The 23,918-nt window shown below is 38.8% G+C and overlaps 1 protein-coding gene across 1 annotated transcript; it reads left to right on the forward strand.

Moving 5' to 3' along the window:
- Positions 1 to 879: 879 nt before the first annotated feature.
- On the forward strand, positions 880 to 22,903 carry LOC140170163 (cilia- and flagella-associated protein 91-like). Its single transcript, XM_072193488.1, has 16 exons — positions 880 to 1,098; positions 6,384 to 6,460; positions 8,604 to 8,761; positions 9,417 to 9,563; positions 10,235 to 10,419; positions 10,917 to 11,094; positions 12,065 to 12,222; positions 12,771 to 12,953; positions 14,327 to 14,467; positions 14,985 to 15,100; positions 15,822 to 15,893; positions 17,354 to 17,500; positions 18,347 to 18,717; positions 19,999 to 20,090; positions 20,792 to 20,986; positions 21,966 to 22,903. The coding sequence occupies exons 1-16, from the start codon at positions 1,032 to 1,034 to the stop codon at positions 22,139 to 22,141; spliced, it is 2,463 nt and encodes an 820-aa protein (XP_072049589.1). The 5' UTR covers positions 880 to 1,031; the 3' UTR covers positions 22,142 to 22,903.
- The last annotated feature ends 1,015 nt before the right edge of the window (positions 22,904 to 23,918 follow it).

Here is a 23,918-nt window from a genome sequence, read left to right on the forward strand (position 1 = left end):
TATTTTGAAAAGGCCGCTATAGTATATTCACAGGGGTGTCTTGAATGGCCAATCATATGGGACATAATCAAATTGCAGTGACTGCTGCCTTTGTTACCACATGTCAGTCATCTTGTGATTATTGGACCATGTAAACCTGCAAAAAACGAGCCAAAGTGCAGGCCCTATGATTCGATTTGAATATTTTCTACTTTTCTTTTAGATAATACTTTTCTTTACCATTTATCAAATTATATCAATATAATTTGTAATTATATTTGCCATAACACTAATGACATAATTAATTTTCTATTTCACTTGGGGATTAGTTCACAGTTTTATTTTTAAAATGTAGACTGATCGCTACAATGTATAGGCCTATGATCAGGTTCACTGACCATGCTGACTGATCTTTTTTTTTTATTTACAGATATTGGGTATAAAAAACCGGGGGTAAAAAATCGTTTGTCTTTCTTCCACTTCCCAAAAAGTACCGAATAGCAAGTTTTTTTTTCATTAGAGTTACCAAATCTTTCAAAGACCCCTTTGCAATGATTTTTCATCAAATTTACGAGGACAAAATTTGGCCAAAAACAACCCCTTTAAAAAAAAATGTTAATGGCCAGAATTTCAAACCCCACCGTCAATGACACTAAAATATTGACATAAAATTTCTGGATTTTCTTAAACCCCTTTTCCGCGCAATTTGGTAACTCTCATGGTTGTCAACGTTTTTGTTGAGTTGGGGGCCGGGAGCTCAAAATACTTTTTTCCCAGAAGGTTTTCTATAGTTTGTCACCCCTCCCCCAAGAAAGCAAAGAGTTTACACCAACAAGAGAGCGTATCAGTATTTGAAGCGACAGGTGTCTTGCGCCTTTGGAGATGAGGCTATCGTTACCATGCCTACGATCGAGTAAGCAACTTTTCGCGAACCGACTCCATTTTTGCGGAGTTATTCTCGAACAGATGGCAATAAAGTCCTGAAAATTTACGATGTACGATTCCATTTTACAAGAAGTGTTGTAAATTAGAAGCAAGAGTAAAAAGCCAAGATGTCTATGACGCAAACGATGCGGCAACAGCCTGTTCAACAGGCTAGGACGTACGATTATTTGTACGGTAAGTTCGCCGTTCGGTAAAATTTGGTAAGCTTACCGACCATTCAGAATTCAGCTTTTACAAAAGTTTAGTGACCATGCATGCATGCTATGCATGGATGGATGCATACAAGTACCATATGACAGGATCATACCCACCACAGGGCAGCAGTCCCACAATTACACAGAACTTCACATCAACTTAAACTTTATACATCATTATATAGGTATGTGAGCATTCCTTACCTGAGCATGCGCAATATTCAGCCTCTCTCAGCATAGGGAAATCGCGCACCCGGCGCCATTTTGAAAATTCATTACCGGTAGTAAATTTTACGGCGATGTTTTTGAAAAAAAATTTTGGGGGGAATTAGATCGAGTTAAAAACAGTTCCAAAGCTTACAAGGTCAAGTCAAAAGGTTGAACTTGATCATAACCCGGAAGAGGTCAGATGATTCGCACGTGGTCGCGGCAAATTTTGGCGACTTTGTAGTGGGTTTGAAAGTGACGATTTCGATCTAATTTGTTTCGGAAATTACTCTCCAAATATCTAAATAACGGAGTTGAGCGGTAAGTTAAATGGAGCACGCGGTGAATAAAGGTGGTTTTTTGTACATAAAAATGTTTGGTTTGATGAGTTTGGATGGATGCCTTGCGCAAAAAGTGAGTGAACTGGGGATTTAGTGTAGTACGAATTCGGCAACTTTTGCCAGTGAGTGAACATGCTTAACCCAGCATGGTTTGCGTATAGTAATTGAATGGGCTCATGCTGTGGATGCTGGGATAGATTCTCATTCTGTGCCGACTATGAGTCGGGGGAAGAAGCAAATTTGGACCTTTCCTATTCCTATCCCATCATGCATAGCGCTAGCAGATTTTTGCTATGATAGATGCATGAATGACTATCGGGTATGATGGCGGGGGGGCATTTTTGGCCATTTTCCCATTTGATTTTTTAAATGTTCAAATTGATGGGGGGGGGGGACGTACTCTTATGATGCTACGTCATGGGGGGTAACTTGAGCAGGAGTGACCCCATTCTGATGATCAAGTGAACTGGCCCTCGAGTTTCCGCAATGATCTTCGGAATAGGGAGCATCGCCAGCCAGTGCTCAAAGGGTGCCTGCTCAAAGACCAAACTTAAGCTGGGGCGGGCGGGGGGTTCATACTTGAGCAGGAGTGACCCCATTCTGATGATCAAGTGAACTGGCCCTCGAGTTTCCATAATGATCTTCGGAATAGGGAGCATCGCCAGCCAGTGCTCCAAAGGGTGCCTGCTCAAAGACCAAACTTAAGCTGGGGGCGGGGGTTCATACTTGAGCAGGAGTGACCCCATTCTGATGATCAAGTGAACTGGCCCTCGAGTTTCATAATGATCTTCAGAATAGGGAGCATCGCCAGCCAGTGCTCCAAAGGGTGCCTGCTCAAAAACATTTTCCTGGGGAGGGGGTGAACGCATCAGCTAGTGCTTATAATAATTAAACATTTTAAAGGGTGCCCCTCAAACAAATTACCCCCCCTTGTATCAGTGAAAAGGTGTACTCGGGTGGGTAGTATCAAAACCGTGAGTTTTTCAATGACAAAAAAAATAAATAATAAGACACTTCAACACAAATTTCATCTTTTTGAATAAGTTTTTCTTTATTTTTGCATAATTTGCTGTTGGCCCTCACTGTGGTTTCCCAGGGACTGCCTTTTGAGGAGAGCGAGAGCAATCGCTCTCTACTGCTCTCCTTAAATCGGATATAGGAGAGTGATTTTTAGCTTTCCTTTAATAGTTGACCATTCTCTCATTACATTTTATTGTAAATGTTCTAAACAGCTCTGATTCCAAAAGACAGTCCCTGGTTTCCATCCTCTGTCAAAGCTGGAATCTGCATCAGAAAACAGAAATAAAACAAAATGTTACTCATACATGTTCATTTGTATATTAGGGGCTATCATTTTCTCATGGGCTCCCAAATTTACAAAAAGTCAGCATCAATAAAATTGCGACCCCCTATTTCGGCAACAAAATTCACATGACCCCCTCCCCCACCAACCACTGATACACCTTACATGTACCCCCTGAAGAGGCTAAAATTGTATTCAGTCTTTTTGAATAAGATAAACACACTATCTGTGGTCATCTTGGTCATCAAAAATTTTATGACCCCCCTATTTTTCTTTCCAAAAATTATGACCCCCCTGTATATTTGGGACCCCCTCCAAAGAAAATGATAGGCCCTTATGTTCACATCAATACAAATTCAATCAATCTAGGATTCACATTTACAGTTCAGCAAGATGGTGCTTGTTTCTTAAAATTGTGTACTCACAATGCACAGTATAGGCCTATAAGCATTTTAATATGTGCATGCACAAAAAGTTTGTACAGGAAATTGGCTGAAAAATTGAGCCATTCAAATTAGCATATCTCCGCAACCACATGTCATATGACATTCATTTATGCCTCATCATTTTTCTTTCATTTAGCTCTTTAATATGAGATTACTTTGATGAGAATCAAAAAAAGTTCAATTTTTTTTGTATTATACCTACATTATATAAAACTTTAAAGCCAAGAAAATTTAAAAAAATCATGAGAACAACTCGCTTGGTTTGGAAAACTCCAAAACACACAAAGGCTGGGAAGGCCTGCAAAAGTGCAAAGACCCATTTTAATGATAATGTCCTAAAAACTGTGGTGTGTGGTTTGGCGCTGGCATTTTTCAAATCACCAGGTGGCACTTGTACCAATAAAACCCTCAAAATTTTTGAGTACCACCTTCAACTCTTCTTCTTCTTCTTTGACCTTACTCCGCAACGCTCCAAGATTTGGAACCACACGCAGAGGAATAGGTTGTGCGCAATAAGATGATATTAGTTGCTTGAGTTCCTTTCCTGCTGCTTGTACTAGTGCGTTGACAGTGCTTCTTTTAGAGTTTCTGTGTTTGCTATGTTAATGAGGTTTTCGGGTAGTATGTTCCAGTCCGCAATTGAACAAAGAAAAAATGTGTTTTTGTAACAGTCTTTCTTAGGTTGATATCTTTGAAATGCTTTACTGTTGTGGTGACGGGTGGGGCGTGTAACTGGCATAAGAACTTTTACGCCGGTATGGCAACCTGACCATTCTGGATCTCATTGGCGTACGCAGGGGGGGTGTTACGTGTGTGAAACACCCCCCTTGGATCTGTCAAAAAAATAAAATGCGGGGAAAAGAAAAGGCAAAGAGAAAGAGAGAGAGAGGGGGGAAGAGAGAGAGAAAGAGAGGGAGGGAGGGAGCGGGAGGAGAGGTGGGAGATGAGCAAGGCATAGGGGACATATTATCACAATTAGCCTTAACAACCCCCACACAAATTATCTCACCTCATAACCGGTAACATATGTAGGCCTAAATGTGTTAATTGTTGATACATGTCAAACCCCCCCCCCCATCATCACACCCCTGGCAACGTACGTACGTTAAGGTTTTAATTTTGCAACATTTCTGAGGAGGGAAAACTTGTTCACGAAAGGTTTCATAGACCGTCATTTCACAAGTTTTCGGCTTTTTGAAACTAATATTTTACACACTAATAGTGCCAAAATGGTCGACCAAATCGCTTCAATTAGGTCTTCATTTTGCAAAAGTTTCTTACTTCTCAGGGGGACATCCCCCCTCAGACACCCCCCTGCATAGTGGATAAACAAGCGGCCATATTCGCTTTCGACATTTACAAATTTGTGTTAACATAAATCATAGGCTACAATTAAAAGGAAAACTTGGTTCACAAAAGGCTTCGTGCATGGACCGTCATTTCACAATTTTTCGGCTTTTTCAGACTAAAATTTTACACACTAATAGTACCAAAATGGTCCACCAAATCACTTCAATTAGGTACTCATTTTGCAAAATTTCTTACTTCTGAGAGGGGCACATCCCCCCTCAGACACTCCCTTGGCTATGCGGCCATTTTTTATTTATTTTTTGTTTATCATCACACACACCTTGAAAAAGTCCTGCGTACGCTACTGCTGGATCTTGTGTAACATGGCCATCCTTGAGATCTTTCTTCTGGTTTGAAGTGGCTCCTATTCAAGACGCTCAATCATGTCTGTGACGCTACTTCGCCGACCATAGTCCCTGCACACGAAGCGGGCAGCCTTTCGCTGAACACTTTCCACTTTCTTTATGTCTTCTTTGGTGTAGGGGTCACACACTGTAGCTGAAAATTCTAAATGTGGTCTGATGAGAGTTTTATAGGCTGTAGACTAATTGAGCTTGGTTGGACCAGGGAAGTGGCACTAGTCTTCCCTGGTTGGACAGGGTCACAGGGATGTAAGTTTCTACGCACCATACCTAGGACTTGTTTGGCCTTTGAGGTAACATGGGCAATGTGATTTCCCCACTTGAGATCATTTGATAAGTGAACCCCTAAATTGTATGTGACTTGACTTCAGCTAATGTTGAGTGGCCTAATTTGTATGTAATTGTATCTGGTTTCCTTGCCTGAGTGAAATTTATAGCAAAACATTTGTCCACATTGAAACACATCTGCCATGTATTCTGCCATGTATTAAAACAGTGTGTCTAAGTCTAAGTCATGTGGTAAAATTGTAGAGTCCTCAGCACTTTCAATTTTCCCATACACCACGCAGTCAACTGTGAATAAGCGCATTTCGGACTTGATGTTTGTTGGTAGGTCATTCAAATAAAGTAAAAAAAGTAGAGGTCCCATGACAGTCCCCTGTGGGACGCCTGAGCGGAGATGTGTCCAATTTGAATGCTCACCATTTACTACAACTCTTTGTTTGCGTTGTGTCAGAAAATTTTAAATCCAGGTGTGAGTGCTGCCTGTAATACCATAAACTCTTTATGTTTACAATGGTTTTTATAGTTAGCACTCAATACTATAATTTTTTCCAAGGTTCCTTTGACATCGTTAACCATCGCGTATACGTGCGTGACGTCAAGCGTGTGCATTAGACCTTTTGCAAAATAATACGCGCTGGACGGCTAGCAGTACGCTTAATTTGTAAAAGGAAATCTGAATAACATTTTAGCATCTCGAATTTGTTTGGTACGGTATGGTATCCTTTGCCCTCATGCCCTGTGGCTGTGAAGAATTCCAGATTAACTACACAGATTTTTTTAAAAGTACTAGTAATCATAGCATAGGGAATAGCAGAGTGATCAAGACAGTTTTTATCGGGTACCAGTATCATGGTGTAATCTTAAATGACCATGCCCATCAAGGCTATCGATTACAAAAGAAATATACATGCATGAAAGTAAGTTGAAATTAAACAATCGTTATCCTTTTTCTTTTTTGCTATGCCACACAGATCCTGTGCATACATTATCTGGAGAAAGAGACCATGCCCGGGCTACATTCAAGTCGCACACCAGCACTGACAGAGTCGTAAGTAATTTAATAACAGCATGAACAAAAAAGGCAGAAACCCCCCAAAAGGCATTGGAAAGTAAGAGAACCGACTCCCCAGTGTTCGATTTACCGCCTGCACATGCAGATGACTTTGATTCTGTGCAGGTAACTTTTCAAATGTACAGCAGGTCTGCACAAGTGCATGTAGAATTTTAGTCGTAAATTACACAGTTGGAATCAGAAACATACAATGTGTCTCTAAATCAAAGAAGTAATATAAATATTCCTTACGAAATGACACCAATTTTTACTTTTCATCTTTTCATTTTACTTGTGTTCAAGTTACTTTCACTTTGTGCAGGTAGATTTTCTATGTTACCTGCACAAATGCAAGTAACTTTTTTCTCGTAAATCGAACACTGCAGCTCCCCATGTTTGTGTGCATGGGAGGTCAAAATGAAATAGTGTATCTCTGGATTTTTTCTCTATCACCTGATTAACTTCTACTGGTATTTATTCTCAGTTAGGATTTGACAACTGCCCATCATTTTCACCAAAACTGCCTGTCCAAAATTTGACCCTGAAAACAAAAACCAGACCTCTGCCCTTTCTGAGGTTCAGTCAGTTCCACAGAATTAGAGAAGGAGAACCGGGACTCCCTATACCGCCACGTACAATCGCGCCGTCAGGTATGGGGAGAAAATTGGGGGTATTCGGGTCCTTGCCGACGGTGCGCGGAGACCAACGAAAACAATTCTGCGTCTCATCTGAAGCGTCTTGGTACTCGCGTTCAGGCCGCATTAAGTGCGTCTCTCAAATGCGCCCATCATCCATGTCGCGCTTGCATGACAACGAATGCCTCGAGTGCATTCCGAGGGAAACCAAATACCCCCAATTTTTGCTCATCATGCCTGTATCAAGATGGCGGTCGAGTCCTGGTTCTCTGGTTTTAATTCTGTAGTCAGTTCATAGATATTGGCAGAGAGCAAAATCATGCTAAGCAAAATTATCCAAAAAAGTTGCAGCATAACTTTGTTCGCTGTGTTTTGAAAGATTTTATGTTGTTGAAGCACATAGGAAATGTTTAAACCACAACAATATAACAACAGCATGTATTTTAAAGCACCTTGAAACAAAATTATAGCAGTAATAATATGTGAATTCAGAGGAGTCTGTGAATTCACAGTTCCCCGAACTGATATAGCCTTGATTTGTTTGTCTGGTCATGTTTTTTCGTGCCTAAACTGCACATTTCAATCTCATCGGGAGAACAAATGTTTATAAATTATACAAAAAATTATCAATGTTCTTGGAAAATTTTACCCCGGTAAAAAATGGTTTGAAGATTTTAATGTTACACTTGTCACTCGTCCAGTTTCTATAATCTGTTGCAAGGTTCCTTTTATTTGTTAACCATGGCATTATTGGCGTATGCATGGGACCTTGTGGAAAATAATACATGCTGGGCGTTTACGGTTAGCGGTACACTTGTTTTGTAAAAGGAATTCTGCAAAAAATTATAACACTTTGTATATCGTCAGTAGGTAAGGCCAATGGAACTCGATTATTAGTTTCAGATTGAATGTTTGAAAAAAGGGACGAGGTCGCTATTTCATTATTCATTATTCAGTCTCTTTTCATTATCCATTATGTCAACAAAATCAATGAATCTATGAACAGCTTTCTCCAAATTTAGGTACCCCACCAGTACCAAAGTATATTGTTGATGAAAGACCATTTCAAATCAGGTATTAATGCTTAGATCATCATTACAGACATTTTGCAACAGATTGAGAAACAGAAATTTGAATTTGTTTTTATGAAAAGAAAATTTGCAATTTTTGTAATCACTAGAAGCATGATGAGGTAATCCGTAAATTTCCATTATTTACCCCATCCTCTACCCCTATAACTAAGAAAAACTGCTGATTATGATCAGCAGGGGATGTCAGACATTTTGAGAGTTTCAATTTTGTTTATTTCCATCTCAATTTTCAGATAATTGCCTTTTTTATAAAAAATAATGAAAGTTTTGGTCAAATTGAAAAGGTGATGTGGGCGGTCAATAGGAAACTAACAATCGAGTTCCATTAGCCTAAATGCAAAATAACCAGGAATTGAGTTTGTCTTGACACTCTGTATAATGTGAATATCTGAGTATCTCTCCTCTTTTTTACAGAGACGTGTCCCGATATTCCAGACCATGTTCAGTGCTCTGCGACATCAACCACGCTTTCAGATGCGACTGGAAAACACAGACCCTGTACCCAAGTATATATCTAGGCAATGGCGAGGGTATAGTGAACAAGCGAGGGAGTCTCTTATCAGATATAAAACGTAAGTCAAGGTGATATTGCAGAATCAGGACTCAGATATTTGGGCTATTCCATTTGAAATCTACACACCCTATGGAAAACATGACCTTAATCTTCCACACAGGGAATGTTAAAGGTGATTCCATTTTAAATCTACACCCCCAGAGATTTAGGTCGTGTCTTTCATAGTGGTTGTGTGGATTTCGACTGGAATAGCCCAATGCATGGAGGCTAAAGGCAATATGCTCGTAACATTACACAAAATAGCCATTGTGAACAAATACTTGGTAATGGAAAAAAATGGCAGACACTGGTGCTTTCTTTTTTATGTAATGTGTTCAAAATAGCTCCTTATCGTCAACTAGTACCAGTGTGCGTACTCAAACATTTTAGTTTTTTTGATGTTAATACATGTATGGTCTCTGTAACATACCATTTGCTGAAAGTCATAGAGAATCAGCATTATTGAGATGTATGAGTATGGTCAGAGCTGTTGACCATATAGCAGCTAATAAGTAGGGCCTTGATTGTAGTGTGGGTGGGATGTGTGGCTGGTTTTCTAGAAGCTGACAGTATTAGTATTACACAATACCAAAAACTTTATACCAATTATGATCTTTGATACAAATTTATATGCTTCAGAATTTATGTGTCAAACTATACTTTTACCCCTCTAGTTTCAACTATGCTCCAGACATCAAGGTACCACCCCAACCACACAGCGATGCACAGGTCGGAGGTCAGAATCGATACAGGTACTTCCGTCGGCCCATCATACCATTCCTACAACAAGTGCCACCAGAAGTTGTGCTTCAGACGTCAAAGTAAGTACATAAATAGACAGGCCTTGAATTTTGATATTTTGGGCACCCATTTTCTAGGCCACTGGGCAAAGACAAAGAAGGGTATCAGGGCCAACAAGTGATGAAGAATGCCTTGAAGTTGACAAAGATCTGGGGGCACCAAGACCAAAACTGAAAAGGGGCAAGCAATGGCCTCGGTGGACTCCTTTATTCGAGCCCTGTAAATAGGAACACTAAACCATAGATTAAAGAGGTCCTTCCTAAGGACACCAAACTTGTGTGTGCGTATAATATTTAGACGTGTATATACCCCCATATAATACCCTATGTTATGCTATATATTTATCACCTCTGAGGACCCATGTAATGTTTTCAAATGAGGACAGCAGCTATTGGTCTTCTGGACTGGTGTGCGTTGAATGTAAATGACTTTTGGAGATTCAGTTTTGATTTTCGCAAACACCAGTTATGAGAATCATTGCGAGAATCCGATTCTCATGCACCAAATTTTGAAGCCTTGCTACTTGTCTATCTATCCGTCTGAGAGTAAGACATTTCATTTGCCAATGTTAACCGCCTACATGTAGGGCTTAAATAATGGGTTAAGAACTTACAAATGTAACAGTGATCGATAATAGCATACCCAGCAGTAATTAACATGCATGCACCATCATAATTCTGGTTCCTTTCAGAATGGATCCACTTGGTCAACCGGATCATGTTATAACAGAAAGAGCACCCACGCCTCCTTTCAGGACGGTTGAGATACAGACAGACTATAGAGAGAATGAGACGCAAACAGATCCGTATACACCAGAATATGTGGTCAGACCCGGATCACAGCCTGAATTACTGACTCTAGCTACTCTTTCTTATGGTGAGTATGCAGAGCTTTGAGTTATAAGGAGAAAGTTCCATGATTCGCTCTCTTCATGCAGCTAGCAAGTGATGCATGTACAATTTGCAATGGCTTTTTGATTAGCTGCTGAAAACTCTCCATAATATCACTAGGAGTAGCCGAGTAGGAGAGTCAGTGGCATAACCACATTGAGGAGAGGCAGGGGTTTGGGACCCAGTCAGGATCCAAGATTCTCTTTGAGTGCAAATGAACTGTGTGTGTTTTGGTATGGTGCACTATAAATCATTAAGGCTTTTAAAAATACATTTTTATTACAACAATTCAAAATGTTATACTGTTTTCTGGTCATTATAGGTCATGGGTTACCAGCAAGTTTAGTAGAGGTTACGATGATACTGATAGAGAGAGAGAGACTGGTTAAAAGGAATGGGAAGCTACCTGGCCTTCTCTAATTGATGTCTCAAAACTGGAGAAGAGAAAGAATTTAACACCAATATGTTTTCTTATCATCATAGGTCATGGGTTACCAGCAGGTCTGGCAGAGGTAGAGATGATAGAGAGAGCCCGCGCTAAGAGAGAGTGGGAAGCCACCTTACCTTCTCTCAATGATGTCTCACAACTGGAGAAGAGAAAGAAGATGATGGATGAGATGGAGAGGAAAGAATGGTCTCTTAGAGAGCAAGAAATTGAAAAGTAAGGAACTTTTTTTTCTTTGTCATGACATTATTCTGTAGGGCAGGACAAAATGTCTGTGAGTGGCCAAAAAGTCTTGACACTAATTTTTGCCAAAATTTAAGTTAACTTTAAATGCAGCTATACACTGCAAAATTTGCACAATTCCACCCCTTTAGACACTGTTTGCTGTTAACAATATGTGTCAGCTAATCAGGGGTTGTATGGTAAAAAAAATTAGTGAGGCAAAGTTGTCCCAATAAATAAATATTATTTTACTCCAACAAATGGGTGCAAAAATTGTGACTTTATCCTGTTTAGGCACATGGTTAAACCAAATGGTTAAACATTTCTAAGAAATGCTTACACATAAATGTGGTAAGAAAATGAATGGACACACAGTCACTTTACCTTGAGAATATGTCCCTAAATTTGACCCAAACCAACAATAGATTTACATAGATGTAGGTATGGTCAGGCAGTGATGCTCAGGTCACATGGTTAAGAAATGTCCTCTGTATTCCTAAACCATGTGACTTGGGATGATTTGAAGTGACCTCCACTTGAGATGAGTCTGGTATTTATTCCATGCTATTATGTGAAATGAGACACATGTAGCAGCTGACAAGTGCATCGTTTTGATGTGGATGTAGTCACATATTTATTTCAATAATTAATATCAATAATGACTCAAGATAGTGTTGCTGTAGGGGTATGTTACCCCTCCCATTTGTTTGCCCTCCTAGCATAAGCCGTTACCCATTTACACCTGGGTGCAGTGAAGCAAAGAGGATTAAGTGCCTTGCCCAAAGACAAAACATACCAGCCCGGGATGTGACTTGAACCCACAACCCTATGATTATGTGTCCGATCACTCAACCGCTATGACACTGTGTTCCCAAAAATTACTATGCAAAGAAAATAATAACTTTCAAGTTGCAGCCCATTGCCATTAACTGGTAGTAAAGATAAACCATTTTATGTGTTTCAGACTTCAAGAAGCTAGACTAGAGCTGCTCCAAAAGATTTTACAAGAAAGGGAAGAGAATCACACAGAACTGAGCGCTAAACGTCTTGATAAACTTTGGGCAAAGAAACAGAAAGAACGGGAAAGGAAAGCAGCTTGGATCAGGAATGAACACATCAAAGGTGAGGTATTTCACTAAACATGTACTATACTGCACACAAAAAGTGTCCTTACACTTAAAGCAATATCTTACTCAAATATCAAATGAAATGATCAGTTAGAAGAGTATTTTCATCTGCATATTTTGCTACCTCATTTGGCACAATGCAACTATATTCCCCCAAGTTATACTAATTTGAATGGAAAAGGAGAGCAGGGATGTAAATCTAAATTTTGCTGGGATCTTCCCTGTACAAAGTATAGGAAATACACATTTTTAGGAAATGTTAAAGCAGTTTTAGGAAATTTTGTCAGAGCTTGTTTTCATCCCTCGGAGAGCATTTCAAAAATTATATTTCCTCCTTCAGGGCAATCACTTTTGTAACAGCATGGCAGATTAACTGGAATAATACATCGGTGTATGATAAAGGATACATAAGTGCAGTTACTGAAGGGATGCTGCAGCCAAACAAAATTGTTTCACTTGCCCAAGATCGCATTAGTTGGAGAAAGCTCAGCAGCCGACTGATGATGATGATGATGATGAAACTTTATTCTTTGCTTGTTTCAGCAATAAGAAAATTGACTGAGAAACGGCGCAAAGTAGAAGGGAAACTGGAGCGTCGTGATATCACCAAAGACTATGCTGGCTTCAACTCTGAGACTTATGCACCAATGACCAGGCATGGAGTATTTCTAGATAAAGGATCTGAGCAGTATGTGGTCAAAAGCAAATATATAAGCACGTATCAAGGTGAGTAAAATGTTGGGCTATTCCAGTTGAAATCCATACACCCCCGTGGTAGACTTGATCTTAATCTTCTACAAAGGGGCTGTAGATTTCAAACGGAACCACCTATCCAGGTAACCCCATTTGAAATTCATACTTCCTGTGGAAGATTAAGGTCATGTCTTCCATAGAGGGATATGGATTTCAACTGGAATAGCCCAATGTCTGCTAGGATGGGTGTATAACTGTACATATAGTAATGTAACATTCATGATTGAGCGGGTATGACATGCCTATAATTCCATTGGAGCATTGGAAAAAGTATTGGATCTCACCATTGTCCAAGATAGGTAACAGACTTAAGTTTCCTAACTGTATAGTAGTGTCTGACCGATCAGGTCCCTATCTGAATCGGCCGATTGGCCGATCAATTCCCTCTTTGATCTGCCGATTCGATCACCGATTACCAATTCCCCAATTGTAAACAATGGCTGCCATCGCCATGAGTAAATTTCACCTGTATGTTGAAAGGGTACTTGTACGCAAAGTATTACCATAATTATGTATGCTCTGAGCACAAAACTACACTGCCATGCTCATTTACAATACTTAATTTGACCATGATTATTCTAAGTTCAATTTACCTTTTCCCCCTGATATCCGAGTCCGTCGAATCATTCGATCGCCCCATTTTAATATTGTGTTTACGTTCAAGTCAGTATTGAGTTTTGCACACGGCCCGTAGCTGACACGCACGTGTGTAACCCGGAAGTGTTGAGTTTTGCACACGGCCCGTAGCTCTCTCCAATCTGACACGCACGTGTGTAACCCGGAAGTAAGAACTACAATTGTACATATGCATGCGGGGAATTACCTGATTATCTCAGCTGCGTGCCTGAATCACGGTATGAAATTATATATGTTTATCGCCTACAAAGCTTGTTCTTTTGCTAAATTTCGCTTGATTTAAAGAAAGAAATATACCAATAAATGAATACTTGTTAAGCTTCAACAGTTACTTTCATGATATTGGGTGATCGGTGCATTACATCGGCGGATGAAGGAAAAATCGGCCGATGCAGATCACTACCGATAAGCTAATAATCGGCCCGATTAGGAAGCTCCCGATCTGATCGGTCAGTCTCTACTGTATAGTGTGCAGTCAGTGAGCCCATCAATTGATAATAAGACCTGAACAAAAGTAACTTTTGTGAGGATCATTTTTTGGGTCAAGTTTGTCCTAGCATTTTGAGCTGGGGAGGGGGCTTCACTTGGTCCCCTACTGATGGGTGATATGAGTCCTATTTTCACTGGCTGATAGATATAAGTAAAATATAAACCAAACATTTATGAGAGACTCCTTGATGAACGTTGTATCTTATTGATTCCTTGTACAGGTCTTCTTGAGTTAGAGAACTCACTACCAGACTTTGTTACACAGCCTCGTGTAGTAGCACCCAAACCTAAAGTAGTCAGTAAAGCTGGATTTACAAAGAGAAAACAAAAGCGAGTACAAGAATTAGATGAAGTTTATAAAGGTAAGTACCATTTATGACGTGTTTTTGTTGTATTTTGGATTAGGGACTGCTTGAAAACTTAACCGTCCGTTCCGCCCGGTTGAATCTGATTTCAATTGTTCTAAACAATGGAAGATGGTTTAACCGTCATCAACCGGCGGTCGGGTTTGAAGCCACCGCTTAGGTAAAACTCAACTGCTGATTACCTGCGGAAAGCCCAAGCGCCGTTTTTTCCAGGCCACTGGCAGTCGACCAGTAGCTGAATTTTGAAGCCACTCCTAACATTTTGCTTTCGAATTTTCAATAGGTAAAGTTCCACTTATAATATGTTTTTAAAGCAGAAGAAAGTTCATTAAATGGACAGAAATTGATTGTTTTCCTGAATTCACCAGTTGAATTTCTGGCTGTCAAAACTTTCAAAGTCTGCATTCAAAAGTTTTGAGGCATGTCCACGAAATGTGAATGCCCTTTAAACTTGATGGTAATGATTTGATGATTTCGATCATGTTTGAATCCACAATGCAATTGTATTTTGTAGATATCAAGAATGCCAAGACGAGAGGAGAAGAGGTTCCTAAGCCACCACGATTCCTACAGAAGATAGAAAAACCAATACCAAGACCTCCTACACCATCTGTTGAGGTCCCAGATCAGGTATGTGTAATGTTTAAATTCCTCACACTATATGCAGGAGGAGACGCCAAAAGACTTGTGTAGCTAAAAGTGCAATAAGACCCCCTACTACTTCTGTAAATTTGAACTTTTCGAATAAAATTATTGATACCCTAGCAACATCCAAAGAGGTTAGAATTTTGTCACAGGCCAAAAATTAGTCTTGATATTGCAGGAATCATTTGATTTGCATAAATTCAATTGTCTGGTTTGTAGACCTTGGAAATAAAAAAGTAACAAATTTCAAATGTCAGGTTATATAAAAGGTATAAAACATTTTATTAACATTCAGTAAACATTTTAACATAATGTTGTTAAATGTTGGCATAATATTTTGCAAAAATGTTGCCAAAATTAATTTTACAATAACATTTTGACAACATTTTTAAAATTAGGGATATGAGTGACCACAGATAAAAAAAAAAAGTCAGAAAGGTATGAAAAGTCTAAAAAACTATGAAATATGGAAAGCTCTTATACTTGTATGCAGCGCAATTGCAGAAAAAGCTGAAATTCAAAATAAAAAGGTATGAATTCAGATTTAAACCTGAATTCTTACACCCCAGTAAAATGTTATTGTAGTGTTTGCATTTTTCATATAAAAAAGGTTTTGACCAAAACAAATTTATAACATGTTTATAACAGTTTACAAACATTTTTGCATTTCTGATACTAAAATGATTTACATTTGATTCTTTGACAGATTGACGAGGAGCGAGAGTTAGCCATCGTTTTCTTACAGCAGGTCATAAGGGGTCGAGCCATACAAAATATGGTAAGTTGAACAAGACATTTGATTTGTAAGCATGCATGTAGCTTTATACACAAGTTTTCTATTGGGGCTGCCTGCACAGAGTACCTACATAGTACCAATGCTGCTACTGAACAGGACACACCAGCAGCGGTACAGCACTGGTACTACCCTGGTACTACTCAGTACCAACCAAGTACCTAGGCGACAGTGTACCTGTCCAGGTGGCTGCAGTAGGAATCTAGTAGTGTAAGTCAAAATGGGATGGACATCACAGAAATTCTTAGTGATAGTGGCATTGAGATAAAATTGTGTTATTGACATTTTAGTAGTCCATATGTGACACGATCAAGGGAAATGAGTCGGATGTCGCTAATATTGATTTTGAGATATTGGCGAAGAAGGTGTTAAAATTCTTTTGTTTTATATTGTTTTCAGCAATTGATAAATTGACGTAACTTCACAAAGAAAAGTCGTATCAACATGGGGTTTTCAGTTTCTGTAAGCTCTAAATGTCCTCTTTAGAAACACATGTAAAACTCATTTTTGACCAGGGTCGACATGTGACTCATTCCCCTTGATCATGTCACATAATCAGGGTGCAGAACTCTCATGTTTGATTTCATGTTTGAATCTTCAGTTTAGCTTAAATTCTCCTGTACCAAGAACATTGTCACTCACTTGTACAAAATTAGGGGAGTTGATCCTGGTTGAGATGTGTCATGATTTGACTAATATATTTTTAGAGATTGAATATTCCTTAAAATGACTTGTGAATTTGACAAGGTACCCTTGGTGATATTGAAAGTATTGACAAGTCAACTTCCCAGAAAAAGGTAGTGGCATTATAAGGGGGCACTTGTCAGGGAGATCTGAAAAATTGCCTTTATGGTCAGTGGGGTATACATATACCAAACAAAGGGACTGTAAAGTATTCCCACTGACCTACATTAGGTAAAAAAAGGTAAAAAAAGGTAAAGGAGACGATCCTGTATAAACAGTGATCGGAGTGCCCATCTCTCTTTCATTGGCGACTGGGCCAGACTCCTCCATGTAATGTTGCTATAGGGGGATCGCTACATCTCCTCTACAGCGAGTCTGTTACCTTCCCAGCATTTAAGAATGCCGGTACCCATTAAACACCTGGGTGGAGAGGAGTAATCGAGATAAAGTACCTTACTCAATGGCGTCGCTGGGGCTCGAACCTGCAACCTTCCGATTATGAGTCAGTGCCCGTTCCGCTAGGCCACCGTGACCTACATTACTAGGACAATTTACAGTTTTTTGGCTCATAATCAAAGTGAATTTTGGTATTGAATGGGCACAGACCAATTTGGATCCATTTTCTGCCCAGTAAATCGAGCTGCCTGGTAAAAGCATAATACGCTACTGGTTTCTGGAGGTTTTGCTGCCTAGAGGTAATCAAGTACAGTCAAAGCTATAACTATGAATAGCAAATTACAGTGTATGTAATTTTGTTTCAGATGTTTGAAGGTAAAGAGAAACGTCAAGAGTTGATTAATGAGCTACGTAGCACTCATGCCCTGCAAATGGCTGAACAACAGATGAAGAAACAGGACAAACAGGCAACACTTAATCTACAAAGACAGAAAAAACTTCATGACAATAAGGTAAATATAAAAGGATGTAAGACAATTAGCCAATTAGCCAAAATAATGGCATACTTGTATGTGTACTTATGGAGCGAACCAAAAATAGATATAAAGCCCTATAAATGGAACTACAATTCTGGTCAAAATATGTTGAAACAATTTACTCATGAATAATTTATTCTATTTTTCAAATGAATATTGGCATGATATTGAGCAACTTATGTTGCAAAGCCTGAAGTCTTCTCTACACAGGCCCCCTTCTCTACCCACCCTTCAAATTTGGTATCATGTTGCTTGCATGCAAATCATGTTGCAAAGAATAGCAGAAGGCAGTATTTTTCATCCGAATTTTGCATTTTAAGACTGTTTATTGTTTTTGATTGGGAATAATGTCAACATGAGTTTTTTTGAATTAAAGCTTTTTAGGGAGACCCTTCATATGTTAAAACTTTTCTTTAGAGGAAATCTCATTTGGGATGGTATATTGATCATTTTGTCATGTACACCCTTACTGAGATCGCAGTAATGTTATTATGCCTGTCATTGTTCTTGTAACCATGACAAACTGTTAGTTGTTATTTTCTCTAACATCAGAATGAGTTAAAAACATCATAACAATTCATAAATTCATCCATTACCTATCAAAGACCAACATGCCTTCAATTCTGGGTGGTGGGGTGAAACATTTTAGGGATCTTAAACAAATTTTATTTGGTGAAATTATTGCTGTTGCAACTTTGTTTGATATTTCATGTTGAAAAAGGGATGTAGGACATCACCAAGTCTAAATGAGCATATTCTCATTATTTAGTCGACCACTTTGACGTAATTTAACCTATGTTTCATTTCTCCATATATTACTAGGAATCATTCATAGACGAGGCCTTGTCTCAAAATGAAGGCACAGCTGTAGGTGACATGGTTGATTTCCTAAGCAAAGAGTTAGTCCGTCTCCAAGAGGAACGTCGCATCCACGCCTTCGCCATGTTGGCTGAGAGACGCAGACGCATCCAAGAAGCGGAAGAGTCCGGCAGGCGACAAGTGGAGGAGCGGAGGCGGAGAGAGGAAGATGAAGTTTTCAAGCAGGTTATTAAAGTCCATCAGAACACGGTGGATACATATCTGGAGGATATCATCTTGGCCTCGCTAGATAGAACAGCTGACGATCAGTCCAGGGAGGAGGTTCAAGTCATGGCACAGCAAATTAATGATATTGCATATGCAATGGAAGACAAGTAAGTGGTTAACTGATGGCTATTACATGATGATTACATACACCATAATACAAATGGTTTAAATGTTGAATATGGTATGGAACACAAAGAGCAAGCGATATGGGAAGAAGAAGAAGAAGAAGAAAACGAGGATGGGGATAGGAGAAGGAAGAAGAAAAATGGACAGGTTAGGGTTAAGGGTTCAGAATGACAATCGCAATATTTTCAATTGTCCGCATTTACAAACCGTCACAAATTATATTGCACCTCTGAACACTGGAATTTCATGTGTTCCCAGCTGGGGCGCCTGACATGCATGTTATTTTTGTTATTTGAGAGAAAGACTAAAGAAAAAACTTAACATTTTAATGCTTACCAAGTGCTAGTTTTGCAAATCCAACATACATGAAATAAAAATATTGCAATTTTTTGTAAATAGGCTCCAGGGGTTATTTCTCATGAGGACGGGTGGGGAGAAGGGAACAAATGTCAAAGATCAGAATGACGATGAAGAAAGCAGGTGAACAATAAAATATTACTAAGGTGATGTAATGTGGGTCACGAGCCATTCCGACATGGAAATTTAGAATTTTTAGTAATTACCGATATAAGCAGGGGTAGCGCTAGGTTGCTTTTTGGGGTCCCGGACCCACAAAATAGAGTTCGGACCCCCTGTTTTTTAATTTTCTGCAAGTTAAGGGGTCCCTGCAGACCCCCAGTTTTTCAATCTAGCGCTATTGCAGACATACTATATATGCTGCATTTGTGCAACTCGGATTCACCAAACTCTACTCCGGACCCCCTACTTTTTAATTTTCTGCAAGTTCGGGGGTCCCTGCAGACACGGGAGTGTTTAGTTCTAGCGCTGCCCATGGATATAAACTAAAGAGGAAAATTCAGAGGTGGTTGGTGGAACCATGGAATGGAACACAATCCCATTGAAATTGAAATCCATACCCCCTATGGATGACATGACCTTAATCTCTCACACAGGGGTGTAGATTTCAAATGGAGTCACACATTCATGTAACCCCATTTGAAATTCACACTCCCTGAGATTTTACTACAGAATATTGAACAATGTTGAAGAATACTGAAATCCTGATGAATGCTGTCAATACTTTCGTTCAAAATACTGCATTGAAAATACTGATTTCAAGTCTTGAGAATACTAGAAAGTATTTTAAACGGTCGGCAGCTCTGTAACTATTACAAACATCTCTGCTGAAGCATAATTTGCTGTATAATAATATGGGATGATAATCATATTAATACATTTGCAATGTCTCATTCTTTTACTAGGAAAACAAACTTGCAGTCTGAGGAGATTGTTGCAGAACTTGTCAGCAGTTTCCTTATACCTGAAGTGGCAAAGCTAACCATCAGAGATAAAGGTAAGGATCTTATAGTCTTGAAGTTGAAACGTAAAACTTGTAAATATGTAAAAGGTCTGTGACCCTTTATCTTGATCAACACTGAGATTTTGGTAATCGAAGAAAGCTCATATTTTTCTCATTATCCCAGCGAAATTTAAAGCCTGAGATATTTTTCGTTTAAATGGTGTGAAGATTAAAGTAGTTATTTGTGGTAACCACAACGGAAGTGAATGTACTATCCTATGGGGCATTGTTATACACATTTTTGTTTCTCATATCAAAACTGCTGAAGCAATACAACTCAAAACTTTGGAAACATTGTTTTAATGGTAGGCCTCAATTTAAGATAGAAAACAGAATATGAAAAAACGGACCACGCCTCGTAAAACAATTATTAAAAAAAAAATTTGGTCCTGCAATTATGACATTAAGGCTGGAGAATCCAGACTCCCTCTATCACCCTGTGCATTGGGCTATTCGAGTTGAAATCCATACACCCTCCATGAACAACATGTCCTTAATCACCTACACAGGGGGTTTAGATTTCAAATGGAGTCACCCATTCAGGTAACCCCTTATATCAAGCTTTGGGATGGATCTCCTTTATAGAACCCATACCATTCTTCTTGTTTGTCAGCTTTATTTTTCTGAATATTTGAGTGCAAAGGTCATGCTCCCTTCCAACCTACCTTAATATTCCAAAATCTTTTCATTTACAGTCAAAAACCAACAAAGGAAACACTTATTGGCAGCTCATAGAATAATCCACAAAGATTCTGAGGACATCATGACGGCTCATCCTACACCCACCGCAACCCAAAAGCGCCCTCCGTTGTCAGGAAAGAGCCAAGAGAGGAGTGGATCAGCTGAGAAGGGGAGAAGTCCAACACCTACTGGGAAATCTTCCAGACCAGGTATGAGCCAAGAATATTTTACAGTGTGGATACAAAATGCAATGTATCAAAATGTTGCCTTTTTGTTTTGTTTTTTTTGTACTAAAACAGGTGATCATTAACTAAAGGAAAGGAAATGATATTGATGACAACAGAACTCAAGACAGAACATGCATGCTATAGTTTTTTGCTGCTGATCTCTTCATGTTTGTGACCGTCCATCATAAACCTCTCGTAAAGTCAACTCCCTGTCAATTTTTTTCATTTGTAACAAAACAATATGTCATAAGCTTTCAGAAAAATTCATCACTAATATTTTTGGGACTAAAAAAAATTAATTTAGGTTTTCTTGTTGAAACATAGCTCAAATTTAGAAAATGGACTAATAACCTGCATTTTTATTAGTATTTTTTTTCATTTTTTTACTAGAACTTAAGTTTGTTCGGCTTTTGTTACTGCGCGCCCTCAATAAAGTCCCAAGTCACGCTCGTGTAAATTCACATAAGCATGCGCCAGTCACGCATTACGCAACACACAACTAGCATAAGCATTGCGCCCAACTGCGTGCATGCCATTCTATATCCATACATGGTGTTATGGGTCTTATTTTTTCTGCCTTATATAAACCGCACAAACTTTAGCCAGCTCTAAGACTTGTACTAAACTATTGTCATTATATACAATCATGAGTTTTGGTAAATCTATTTGCTATTCTCGTTTATGACCAACACCTAAAATATAAAGGCAGAAGAGTGAAATTAAGGACAATATTTCAGCCTATAACAAAGGCAAATCTTTTGCCCGCACTTAGCATTATTGAAATAAATCATTTATTTTGTCCACAAATGAATATCCTAAACACTAGTATTTTAAATTCACACCCTCTGTGTGGGAGATTAAGGTTATATCTTCCATAAAGGGTGTATGGATATGGATTTCAGCTGGAATAGCCCATTGCAACGGATTAATCATGTGGTTGTTTTTTGTTCATTTTTATCAGGCTCTTCCTCAAAGAGAACATCAACACCTACCAAATCCTCATCACAAGTTACATCCCGTCCCTCTAGTGGTGGTAAAAGAGACTCCCCTACCCCAGGGAGGGTAGCATCACCTAAGGCTAGACCAGGAAGTGGCAAGACTTCGCGTAGGGGATCAGGAGCTTCTGATAAAAATTAATTTATTTATTTGACTGCTGAAAGTGCATCATCAGCAGCAGATGAATCATCAGCAGGCACATGTTGACAGCAGTCAGCAACAGCAGGAGTGGAAAGAAGAAAGCAAACAGTTGATTCAGGAACACAGGGAGATTTTATTGATCGAATTATCTCGTGTGGAAAACTGGTGCCTAGATTATAGTTGAGTTCCGTCCTAATTGAAAGAGAATCTGTCCAGTTTATTTTGAAAGCTAAGTTTATATAAATGCTTGTTTTTTTGTCCATACTTTGTATTTCAGTATATTATTTTTGTATGATCTGATTAATAAATGTTAGTGTATAAATTGATATTAAACACGATGAAATGTGCAGAAGACTTTTGAGAAGAATGTAGTAGTGTATGTTGAATGTCAGTGTTGGTCGGCCACATCTTAATCCTCTCCATACAGGTGTCACCTGCAGACGATAAGTTGCAAATTTTCTTCAGAAATTCAAAAATTTCAGAATTGTACATTTTCATGACCATATTTGGTATCAGCATGAAAAATGCATAAAAATGAGTACAAACAAGCCTAGTATTGGTTCAGTGGTTCTTGAGTTAGCTCTTGATATCTTGAGAAAATATCTCACAACTTTTTATGTTGAAGCCTATGGCTAGCACAAAGAGTATTAATGATTACTTCTGATTTTAATACTTAGAACAATCAATGACCTTAACCGACAAAAGTTGACATTTTGTGTTTTTGTGTAGATCCCTTGAGTAAAATGTATTTGTGTTGTGTTGTGTTGTTTGCTGTCTGTATTAGTAACCTGATCTGATCCATTCAATCTGAATGTGGTAAAATTTGACTTAAAAGTTTAACCCAAAGAAGTTTAGACTAGGATTCTAATACATGGCATGTACTACCGATATGCGAGAGCCATATCTCCAGATAAACCATTGGAATGTAAGTGTGCAGCAGATACATTACCTGAAAAATAACCTGAACCTAGCGCTTGTGTGCAACTTATGGGTTCAAGAAACAGACTTTATGCTCAGGTAACTTGTGAAAATTTCATCATGGAAAAAAGAGATAAATTTTTTATTTTTTACCATTTCTGGAATTTCTTTTATGGAAACTTAGAAATTTGCAAGGGACTTTGCAAATTTGTTTGGATAGTCTGTGCTTGTGTATAATATGTACTGCAATACAATATTATGACATTAGATCGGTTGCATCAGATTAGGTCACATACTTGTTTGTTTATTTGTTTGTTTGTTTATCTGACCAAAACAGTATTAATTGGTATTGGAGTTGGTGGAGAATTCATTGAGCCTCTAGCATCTCCAGCCAGTCATCACCTTATCACCTTGATTTATAAATATGTGTGCGAAAACTTAACTTAGTATTAAGATAGTAATTAGTAGATATTATGTAGGATTTTTTTGTTTGTTTACGGGTACGGGATCATATTCCAATGGGTGTTCAGAATGGTTTTTATTTCAGTTAATTGTTTCTCTAAAGTATCTTTATTATCAACAAGAAAGTTGATCGTGCAGGGTGATTTTACAATAGTTGCAATGTGTCCAGTGACTCCAGTCGGTATGGACTGCTCTGTGCCAGAAGTGGATTATACTCTGATCAGCTCGTAATAGTCGGGACTCATAACATCGTGGATTGATATAGAATGGCGTACACACAGCTGGGCGCAGCACCTACGGGAACTGCGATATGCATATTGCGTGAATGATGCATGCTTTTGTGAATTTACGCGAGCGTAAGTTGGAACTTTATTGACTCGCGCAGTAACAAAAACCG

Source organism: Amphiura filiformis, chromosome 14, assembly GCF_039555335.1.
Source record: "Amphiura filiformis chromosome 14, Afil_fr2py, whole genome shotgun sequence".
Taxonomy (NCBI): Eukaryota; Metazoa; Echinodermata; class Ophiuroidea; order Amphilepidida; family Amphiuridae; genus Amphiura; species Amphiura filiformis.